The 11,453-nt window shown below is 40.2% G+C and overlaps 1 protein-coding gene across 1 annotated transcript in view; it reads left to right on the plus strand.

Annotated features, from left to right (window-relative positions):
* cdk6 (cyclin dependent kinase 6) overlaps positions 1-11,453 on the plus strand; it is a 30,699-nt gene that overhangs the window by 596 nt on the left and 18,650 nt on the right. Inside the window, exons 2-4 of the mRNA XM_077549031.1 lie at positions 800-1,146; positions 4,006-4,141; positions 10,097-10,264. Coding sequence (XP_077405157.1) covers positions 923-1,146; positions 4,006-4,141; positions 10,097-10,264 — 528 coding nt within the window. The 5' untranslated portion in view covers positions 800-922. The remainder of the gene's footprint in view (positions 1-799; positions 1,147-4,005; positions 4,142-10,096; positions 10,265-11,453) is intronic.

An 11,453-nucleotide genomic window follows, 5' to 3' on the forward strand; every position in this document is an offset into this window, starting at 1 on the left:
AAAGTTGCGTTGAATGTGGTGTCAAAAGTGTGTGTATATGTTGCACTGGTGTCCAGTTAAATTTAGCAGGCAAAAATGAGCATTTAAACCACGCGATTGAATTTATTTTAATTTATAATCAATTAAAATGTGTTAAAAATAGCCGTAGCCGTTATTGAGAATGAAAGTGTTATTAAAACACCGCCAATGCAATTCTTGAGGTAACAATACGAGGCTTGATGTGTGAAAGGCGAGTTTTGTAGTGTTTTACAAGGACTTGAAGCTGTTGAAGTTTAGACAATGCAGCCAGGAGACAGCCACGTGCTCGTTACATTTGTGTGGCCTCAGTGACAAACTTTTAGCTCTTAACAAACTTAGCTAAATATGGACACGAGGGAAGCAGCTTGAAACTGCACTCAAAACGAGTTAGCGAGTAAGGCCAGGATTGCATTTTTGCGTGTTCTCTTTCAATTCTATTCAATTTCCTTAAACACAAGCCAGCCCGTGTCTTGAAACATCTGCATGTACGGCGAGTCTTTGAACGCACCAGCGTGTTTAACATAGAGCTAGCATAAAAACGCTGACGTTAAAGTTATGTGTTTTCTTGTGTTTTAACTTTGTTTTAAGAGGAGGAGGACATGAGTTGTTAAACGTAACAGGGGAAGGAGGAGGAGGGGTACAAGTTGGGAGGCAACGAGGCTGCTATAGTGATAGTCGGAATAAAACATGATGACAGTCCTGTAATTGCTACCTGGGGGACATTTTAACCAACGTTGACAAATATGGTGTCCACCTCCATCCGTGTCTCTCTGTCATCTAGGCATTGCACGTGCCCACGTTTTCTTGTGAATATGACTTGGTGAGAAAGTCTGGCTCGTCAGCCTCGCTGGGAATCCCCGCACTATTTTCAACAAGAGACGAGGAGGGAAAAAAATAAGCAAAAATGGACAAAGAAACGATTGGTACGCAGTATGAGCCCGTGGCCGAGATTGGGGAAGGAGCCTATGGAAAAGTGTACAAAGCCAGAGATCTGAAGAACGGGGGACGATTTGTTGCCCTAAAACGGGTTCGTGTCCAGACGGAGGAAGAGGGGATGCCTCTCTCAACCATCCGCGAGGTGGCGGTACTGAGGCAGCTTGAAGCCTTCGAGCATCCCAATGTTGTCAGGTAAGTGTGGGGGAGAAAAAGTGTACATTATGTGTTTGTGTGGACTAACCACTCATGTTGAGAACGAACATGCTCTAATATGTGCACATTTATGTCACCCTCACCAGTCTGTGGGCTCATGGTTGGGGACCGCTGACTATATATTTCACCATAACATCACATTTTATAGTCTACAACTGTAGTTTGAATGTGTGACGTGCCAGTTGAAAAGTAGTTTTAAATTGCTTTGGACTGAGGCGTAATTTACATTTCAACAGGTATGTTCATTAAAAAAAACGCTAATCCAGCTATAGTTAACCTATTAATGGAGGACTGGCTAATTGACTTTTCATTTTAAATCATTAGAACAGAGGTGCTGTTAAAAAAAAAATAATAATTAATATAAAATAATGACGTTTTCTTTCTATTAATTCATGAATTTGTCTCATGAAGAAAATCAGTAAACAGAAAAGCATTTATCTCTTTTGGCACAGTGCATCTTGGGATATGTTGCTTTTCGAGTGACCGTGGGATTCGGACTGTTGGGACTGGCATCATTTTTGGCTTCAGTGTGCGTTTCAAATTTCCATTTCCATTTGGTTCATGCTTCACCTCTGGTAGGTTTTGATTAATTCCATTGTCAACTGCTGACTGAGGCCATTTTGTTTCACTTTTGTTTTAAAGAATCACCAATCAGTCTGTGCCTTTGTGCGTCGGGGAAGTCCTCAACGGACATGACAGAGGCATAGCATTCTTTCCTCTAACAATAATTCCTCAATGAATAATAAAGTATAATGGCTTTTTTTTTGTTGTCCTAACACAATCACAATGGATTATTTTTTAACTTGACCACAAACATGCCTCATTTAAAACAGTTCCCAGTTCAGTTTGGTAGGCGAAACAGCCAAGCATTACAAAAAACATTTTGAAATGGTGCAGGGACCCACCAAACGATATAACCAAGCGGCTCAAGCCAGGAAGGGTGCATTGTGGACCTTCTGTGTGACTCCCGGCAACCCCTGGATGTTGGTAATGAGCTCCATTATTCATTCCATATGTTCAGTGTCTACTGAGAGCTCCCATTGTAGGCCGACAATCGAGCTGTGAGGGGCGTTTAACCTCAACGCTTCAGGAGGAGGGCGTCATCAATTCTTTGACATCGCACGCAGCGCTAATACCTTGAACGAATGAATGACAAGCTAACCTATCGAGATGAAGTTGTAATTTTTTAATGTGAGACGTAGTAGAATCCTCATATTTCCTCTAATCCCATTTCCTAAGTAGATAAAACATATTACATACTCCCTGTCATGTTTTGGTGTCTGCAATAGCTAATATTGAATCATTCACTTGCACTCAGCTAATATTTGACATTGATTTAAAAAGACTATACCGGACATACTTTATGAGGTCATGTGATGCCAGTAACCAATCATTGTCAACAGAGCTCATGGCCACTGACTGGGTTTTCATTACGGTCGCTTTACCCTCCAGTGCTACTGCGATGGAAAACGATGCCCTTGCCGCAGCTCCCTTGAACATGCCAAAGAGCATCAGGAGTTGTCATAGCGCTGCTTGAGGAATGCTGCTTGTGTTCCTCGGCTCTTTGAAGAGGACACACTGCATAGATTTTGTTGGAGCTTTTCACCAAAGCGTGCTTTGGCAAGCTCGTTGACATAATCTGCATTCTTGGCTTTTGCTTGTTGCCTTGTTTGGCACAACCAAAACCACTCATGTTTTAAATTTAGTAGCCTTTAATGGATAAAAGATTTGTTTTTACAAGGGTAAATTGGTAGGAAATGACAAAATATTATTAGGGCTGGGTATCGATTCTAATTTCCTGAATAGATAAAATTTTGATTCACAAGAGTTCAGGTAAATTTGTCTCGATTCACTTTACAATCTGATATTGATTAATTATGGAACATCAATTCTTAAATATCAAGGACATGATAAAAACAGCAGAGACGGTAACTGGTTAAATGATTTATCTTAATAATGAAAGTAACAAGTGTTATAATCACTTATTTGTTACACAAACATTGGCATCAGCACGGATGAGATGAAAATATTTTCATAATTCTAATTCAGTAATTATAAATATAAATTAAAAAAGATTCTGAATTATCCTGAAGTGCAATAAGTCATTTCTTTCATAAATGTAAGAAAATACTTTAAAATTCATGTGAACAGTAAATTTCAAGAACATAAAAAAAAAGGCCTTTAAAATGATATTTTCTTATGAATTTACAGGAATAAGAGATATTAAAGGGGAAGTTAACCCCTCAAAAATGTCTTGACAATAATATGCTCTATGCAGCCCTACTAGTCAAAATATCGCGCGCATGACGTCACATTCTTAGCTTTATAGGCTTATCGACGCAGTTGTTGCAAACACGTCAGGGCTTGCGCTACACATCAGGGCATTGTTTCTGCAGATCAATGTGTAAAAATCTGAAACGTTAACATTTAAGCTTGCTTAATGCAGCTTTAAGGTTGACTTCCCCTTTAACATAATCGCCTCATGGTTTTATGAATCAATATCAGGCTCGAAAAAGAAATTTGATCGATACCGATCATTCACATTTTTTTTAAACCCAGCCCTGCATATTATTAATTTCCTAACCTTCATTTGTTATGATTATTAATCTCCAATATGTTTCCGATAACTTTCAACGAATATGCACATGGCAGAATCAAGCAGTTTTTTTTTTTTTGGGGGGGGGGCAATTTTTGTTTACTCATCGCCACAAATATCCCATTTGTGCAGTTAATCCTTTAGATGTCTCACAAGATTTGTCATGTGCGATGTCAAACACAATGTTTTGAACTTCCAAGCACAATCAGTTGTATTGATCGCTGCTCTTCTTCCTCTTCCAGGCTTTTTGATGTGTGTACAGTGTCTCGGACTAACCGCGAAACCAAGCTCACCCTGGTCTTTGAGCACGTGGATCAAGACCTGACCACCTACCTAGAGAAAGCCCCTGACCCCGGCGTGCCGCCAGAAACCATCAAGGTAATGACTCGTGACTACTAATTTACAAAAGAGTTGACGACCAAGTAGCAATTTTCAATCGTTTTGCTTATAAAGCGTCACTTTTCGAAAGTTCGGAATTATTACTTGAGATTCTATTTTAGATGCAAACTCAAAAGGGAGATATTTGCTAATCCCGTGTGGCCTGCATGACCACATCCATGTCTGTTTGGTAGTGACTGAGCTTTTTTTTGACCAAAGCCGACTGCAGTTCTTTTCAACAGCAGATCTACCAGGGAGGGCGTTTTTTAAAGGCCAGCACATGTGGCAAGACGGCCTCCAAATTAAAGGCTCCTTCTTTTTCACTTGGCCGTCTCTTTGCAATATTCAAGTCTGTGCTCGGAAAACAAGTGTGTGTCAATTAAGTAAACAAATGTAAATGTTTGAGCTTTTTACCCAGACGTTTTAAATTGGTTTGTAATAGTTATACTGTGTGGGGCCATTATGAGCTAAAGGAAGTCCCGTCGTCGGTTACTCCAGCGCGCTCAATAAAATCCTCTGAGTGTTCACTTACAATTTGCCCAAAGGTCGGAACTGGACGCGCCATTAACCCTTCCTCTGTGACTGGCTTTTTTATTTAAATCTTTCCCACAAACCTCTCTCTTTTTTAGAACTCTTAATCGTGTTTCACCCCGAGGTCCCGTGATTTAACGCACACAATACTGGGGAGTTATGGCTCCATTTTTTTTGGGCCTCTGAGTTTAAGTGTCAGTTTTGTAATGGAGAACTTGTGGAAGCGAGAGTATCTGTCATTTTTTTCCTCCCCAGGGCCAAGTTTACGTGTGAACGTTGTGTGTCGTGCTGTAATATTGATGATAAACTGTGTAAACATAGACGAAACAGGTGGATCTGACCCGAGGCCTTTATCAGAGGTTTAGCTAAAGACAATGTAGTGTCTGGCGCTGTAATTTCTTGCTTGTCTCTGTGTTACTTTATATCCTCACTATTCAGTTTTTTTTTTTTAATCAACAAAGAATATTATTACACCTGCTATATAAGTGATGCAATTTGTACCATTCACAATTTTACTAACAAGCGAAGAAAAAACAACCAGTAGCTCATCCGACATTTTAAACATTTGTTCTCAGTGTATTCTCTTAATATAAGCTGGTTTAGAATCTTAATTGATTTGATTAAAGTAATTGTGATGCATTGTAGCACCCCATGCTGTGATAATTTAACGAAGATGTAATAATGCATGCAAATGTAATAAAATGTACACTTAAGTCGATCAAAAATGTAATAATTTCACCAATGTAATAAATTGGTTGATCAGATCTGATAATGTAAAACTTGATAGTATAGTATGTAAGGATTTCAGTCCAAAGTTCTACTTTTGTTTTTTTGAGAATCAAATACTGTTATATACGTTCACAGAAAAAATTAGAGTGTTAAAATGTTGGTGTTAAATGTTTCAGAGTTTATTTCAAACCCCAAAGTGTATTTTTAACATAGTCTGAATTAAATGGAGTTCAGTGTGGGAGTTATTTGTCAGAGTTGAATTATTTAGTGTTAAACCAACTCTGGGCAGAGTTAAGCAAAGTAAGCCCCGCCCTCTTGATTAGAACTGCTCTGCTGCAAAGAATTCTGGGAGTGCTAAATGTTAGTTAAATGCACCTGTTCTTTTTTTTATTTAATTGTGCTATTTACATGATTTATTGTGGGACATATATTCTCAGGAAATAATTGTATCATAAGGTGCTGCAATGCATGAATATATTCAGGTTCTAACGTTTCCCCAATTTTTTGTTGCTTATTATGAATTATATAATATATATTTTTACAGACCAAATCGTTGATTATGAGTGAAATAATCAGTAGTTGACAGTCTGATGCATTATTATTATTATTATTATTATTATTATGTCCCCTGCTTGACAATTTCATCATCAGATCTGTGGAGGTTGAGCCACCTGTTGAGTTGGTTTGGGGCTCCTCGTCAACCCCCCCCCCCCCCCCCTCTTTGCTTTCCCTTAACATCCGTGCAGCTGGAGCCATTGGAAGACAAAAGGACAGTGATGGATTGACAATATGACACTGGCTCCATCCCTTTTTATTTCTAGAACAGTGGACACTGCCCAGTTACTCACCCCCATAATGCCCCCACGAGACAGCAAATTCATTGGATTGAATCAAATTGCGGTTTCGGTTAGATTTGGTACACGCCTAATGTTTGCATTAATGTTAACAAAGCTCAAATACTAAAGCAGCATAAAACCAGGCACCCCCGCTCCTTGCCACCCTGTCCACCTCTGCCCCCCCACCACCCACTCGGCCTCAAGACCCACCACATGCTCATTGATGAAAGAGGCCCTCCTCCAGGAATTAAATGAGCTGGAAGGACATCAAGCGGCCCAGCTAGCCCAGGCTCGGTGTGCCTCGGCCGGCCGGGCCAGCGCTTGGGTGTCACCCACCCTTCTCCGCTGCCGTCATCCAGGCTACCACAGCTCTATTCTCTGAGCCTATAAAAGAGGGAGGTTAATGAAGCATGGGGAGGGAATTACACTAACGCTAACCGGCAGATGTCCCATATTGTGCCTCGCTACAATAAACAATATGGCTGCCTTTGGTGCATTTGCATTAGAAAAGGAAGCATACCCAGAAAGCCATGTTGTGGCTGCATCTCGCAGGGGGCTTACTACTTTTTTTTTCCTGTTACCCCTGTTTTTGGGAGGTCAAACCTGTTGCCTTTTTATGTGATATTGTCTCTTCCAAGCCAAGTTGGCCCGAGGACTTTTCCGAGTTCTAAAGCCCATTCATTGACTTTTTTCCGAGTAACTTAAAATGAATATGATTTTAGCTTTGCCACACTGTTATAACGGGGTATACTGTATTTTATTTGCCCTTTTGCCGGCTATGATGGCTGTATTGTTTGCCATTACTCACTTTTAGTGGAAATTGATATATCAGAGAGGAAGAAGGTGCTGAGGCCAAGGGGGGCGTCATTGTTTGTGTGTTTGTCCAAGAGTCACACTTCTGAGGTAATTAGTGTTTACTAGCAAATCCTGCTGAAAGGAAGCACGGTGAAATGGTTATTTAAAGCAGAGAGGAACTGACTGGGGGGGTGCTATTGTGTCAGCGCACACACACCCACACGCACACACACGTCAAATAACCAACTGCCTCCCTCTGTTCTATGACCCTGTCTGTCTGCTGCCCTCCTCACTAGGTCATGGCTGGATGGAGATGTAGAAAGGAAGGTCTGTTTATGCATCCTGCCTGCCCTTGGTCAGGACCCCCTTACAACCCCTCCTACCACACACATACACACTAACATTTTTGCACACGCATGTTTGTACTCTCTCAAAACAGTTGGGTGAAAATTAACCCAAATTGGGTCAAAAATAGGCTGACCCAACTTTTTGAGTTATTAAACGAAATAAATTATTAATCCATGATAATAACTTTTGGGGGGGGTGTATTTGTTTGAACCAACTTTTTGGGTTAATTGAATAACCCAATGGAATTTGGTCATAAATAAACTGACCAAAGTTTTCGTGTTATTTAATCCAAAATGTTGGGTCAAATTAAATAATAACTCATAAATTTTGTGGGTTATTCATTTGACCTAACTTTTTGGGTCAACCGAATTGAATTCGGTAAAAAATTAACCGACTCAACTTTTTGAATTATTAAACCCAAAAAGTTGGGTAAAATTAAATTCATAACCCACAAAGCAACCCAATTTATGGGTTGTTTTGGGGATTATCCATTTGGCCCAACTTTTTGGGTTAATTGAATAACCCAACAGAATTTGGTCCAAAGTGAACTGACCCAATGATTTGAGTTATTTAATCCAATTGTTGGGTCAAATTAAATAACTCACAAGTTTTGTGGGTTATTCATTTGACACATTTTTTTGGGGTCAACTGAATAACCCAATTAATTTGGGTCAAAAATGAACCAACCCAACTTTTTGAATTATTTAACCCAAAAAGTTGGGTAAAATTAAATTAATCACACAGAAAGCAACCCATTTTTTGGGTTGTTTTCTGGGTTATTCATTTTACCCAAATTTTTGGGTTAGTCGAAAACCCCCAAAAGTTGAGCTGGACCCTTTTTTTACCCATTTTGGGTTATTCATTTTTGACTCAACTGTTTTTAGAGTGACACAAACTTTGACCCCCGACAAGCTGAGGTGCACACAAATAGGAATGCTGTGTTACGTGAACACGGGTCCGGGGAACACGCAGTTTGTGTGTATACAAACGTGCACACTCTTGGCTCCTCGGGTCCATAGTACACGGTGGGGTGTCCCATCTCCTGCAAAGCACAGCAGCCAGCCCCGCGCCGCTTGCTAATGTTTTCTGCTTGAGTGTGCAGGCCTCTTTGACTCACTCACCAGCTGGTCAGCCAGTGAATAGAGCTGTGGGCTCAGCTCCATGTCACTTGTGAGGTCTTGGCTGGGGACTTTTTTTTTGGGGGGGGGGAGGGTGGGAGGCTGGTGGGCTAAGGGGCATGCGTGTATTTACAGGAGAGAGTGTGTATGTAAAGGCTGGTAGAAGACATACCAAAAAACCCAAAATGTGTGTGTGTGTTTTAGTGGCTTTCATAAACAGTATACATCCAACTGTTCCCCTTCTGAATTTGGATATGTCAGCTGGTCTTTTATTGGAATACCATAAACGATCCAAAACCGAAGCTCTGCCCTTTTGGTATGAGCTTTATTCTATAGCCAAAACCACCACTTTCTTTATCAATGGCTCGTTACTTGTTTACAGGTGCAAGACCTGTTTTGGGAGCATTTCAGTTTGGAAGGAACAAGTCCAAGCTGGTTCGACATAGTTGCTTTCTCCCCGCGCTAGTTTACTTTAGCTCAAGCGTTATTGATGCCGTGCCTTTGGCCATTTCTGAGGTCAGCCCGTGGTCATAAAATGAGAGGGAACGCCAATTAACTCCAGCGGAGCAGCTGCTATGAAACAGAGCTCCGGGCTTGTATAGAGCGGGGGCCTCCCTCTATCATTTGTGTGTGTGTCAGTTATCAAACATCTGCCACAGTCGAGAAGAAAAGACACAGGCCTCCTCCGTTAACTCCTTTACTACCAAACTGTGTCTGCCGTTTCGGTGAAGCTTGTGACATTCAGGTTATTTGAGGCCAATGTGATGCGGCAATTGTTGCTTTGTGAATGTGTTATGTCATTTTTAAAATGATCTTTTAATAAGATGGCCAGATTTTCTAAATTAAAACAGGGACATTACAAATTAATAAAAAAAAAACTCTGATCAGGCAATATTTATAACAAATTCATAATTTCTATGGATTTTTGAGATGTTGTACTGTGTGAGTTTGAACGCACCTCAAGTCAACTGCCAAATGTGAGTGCGTAAAGTACTTTTTTTTTTTTTTTTTGCTCCTCTGTGCAGCTTCCGATCGCTAAATGCTAGCACTTTTTCACATTTATATCACATTGTAACAACGCGTTTGGTCTGACTACGTTTCCCATGATTCTTAATCACAGAAGCAGGAAGTAGTTCTACTTTCGGTATGACGTAAAGGTGAATGTAAAAGTAAATTGGTTTAATCGAATGAATCATGACAACTGTTGAACCTGATTGACATACACATGGCCACAATTGGCTTTCTCACTGGATTTAAAAAAGAAGCTTTGAAACCAGTTGATGTACATTGTCTGTTTATACTACAATGATATTTTTCTTAATTAAAAATGTAATGAAAAATTGTGGTGCTTTTTGGAGGGTCTGGAACCGATAAATGGCATTTAAATTTATTCAATAGAGAAAACCTGTTTGATACATAAGTGTCTCGTTATTATTTTGCTCATTAAACAGATTAAAATTGCAAGTCAATGTTGCACTGTATCTTAAAGAACCTACTTTTTATTTTTATTTTTTTATAAATATTGTCATTATAGTGAAATTATTTTTTAAATAAATGATTTACCCAAAAAAATTATATACTGCCTTATTTTCTTACAGGATATGATGTATCAGCTGCTCCAGGGGCTGGACTTCCTGCACTCGCACCGTGTAGTTCACCGTGACCTAAAACCCCAGAACATCCTGGTCACCAGCGGAGGACAGATTAAACTAGCCGACTTTGGTCTCGCCCGCATCTACAGCTTCCAGATGGCTCTCACCTCTGTGGTGAGTCCATATTCTCCATTTTTTTCAATCAAGCAAAATAGCAAAATGAATGAATGAAATCCCCACGAAGTTACGGGAAAAGTGATGTAAATGTGATGTAGCCGGCGCTCACAGGACATGAATGGGCAGTTGAGTCACATGATCGAGTTTCCCAGTGTAAAGTGAGAGCCAAGGGCCCCCTGTGGCCCTTCTCAGGAATCCCTCAGTGGCAATAGTGGACAGGGATGGAACAGATGAGGAGACACGGGCACTCCTCCCTTTTCCCGCTGTCGGCGCTTTGATGTCCCACTGCTGAGCTTGTGGGCTCTGATGACCAGATAAAATGGAGACTGAAGGACTCTTTGGAAGTCATTGAATTCGGGAGAGATGAGACCTTAAAGATATACAAATGTTGCTCAGTACTTTTTTTTAGTCCTTAATTATCTAGCAATATTTTCTTACCAGCCTTGATAATTAGCTTTATTTTGTCTTGTTTTTTTTGCTTGTTGCCTTACTTACTGAAAAGTAGCAGGACAAATTATGTATTTTTTTTCCCTTATTGGGCGACATTTTGACTACATTTGTGCAGAAGTCTTTTAGGCGAAACATATCTGAAACGCCGGATTTTTTAAAAAAATGTTTCAAATTTGCATAATGCCTCCCTCCACAATGTTCTGCACAGTGCGGGTTTTGTTCTGGCCATTGCGAAATCTCTTATGACTGGCAAGGGGACAATTTTTGAGGTTGCATTCTAATAAGGTACTTCACCTTCAGGTATGACTGACACATATAGAAACCTGTAAATCATTTGTGCGCACAAAGACATTTAACTTCAGTGCCGGTTTACGCACACACACACACACACACACACACACTCATTTCCTTCCTCGATTTTTTTTTTTTTTTTTACAGCAAAGGCCACAATAATACAAGTGTGTGAGTTTAGAGCTGTGTGTGGTAGCGCAAGTCTTGGGTTCCAGATGAATGTTCCTGTGTCTAAAATTCCCCTTCATCAGACTCCCCCAAAACGCACACAACCAATCGCACACCACCTTCATTGAGCCATTTTGCGCTTTCTCTGGCTAATAAAGCTTTAATCTATAAGACTAGTGATTCGCATGTACACAAAAGACTTTAAGAGGATCTTCCCGCTTGCCCAACACAGCAGCAGTTATTTAGTCACAGAATGCCACCGTTATTGGCAGACAGT

The sequence above is a fragment of the Vanacampus margaritifer genome, chromosome 17 (assembly GCF_051991255.1).
Source record: "Vanacampus margaritifer isolate UIUO_Vmar chromosome 17, RoL_Vmar_1.0, whole genome shotgun sequence".
NCBI classification, from domain to species: Eukaryota; Metazoa; Chordata; class Actinopteri; order Syngnathiformes; family Syngnathidae; genus Vanacampus; species Vanacampus margaritifer.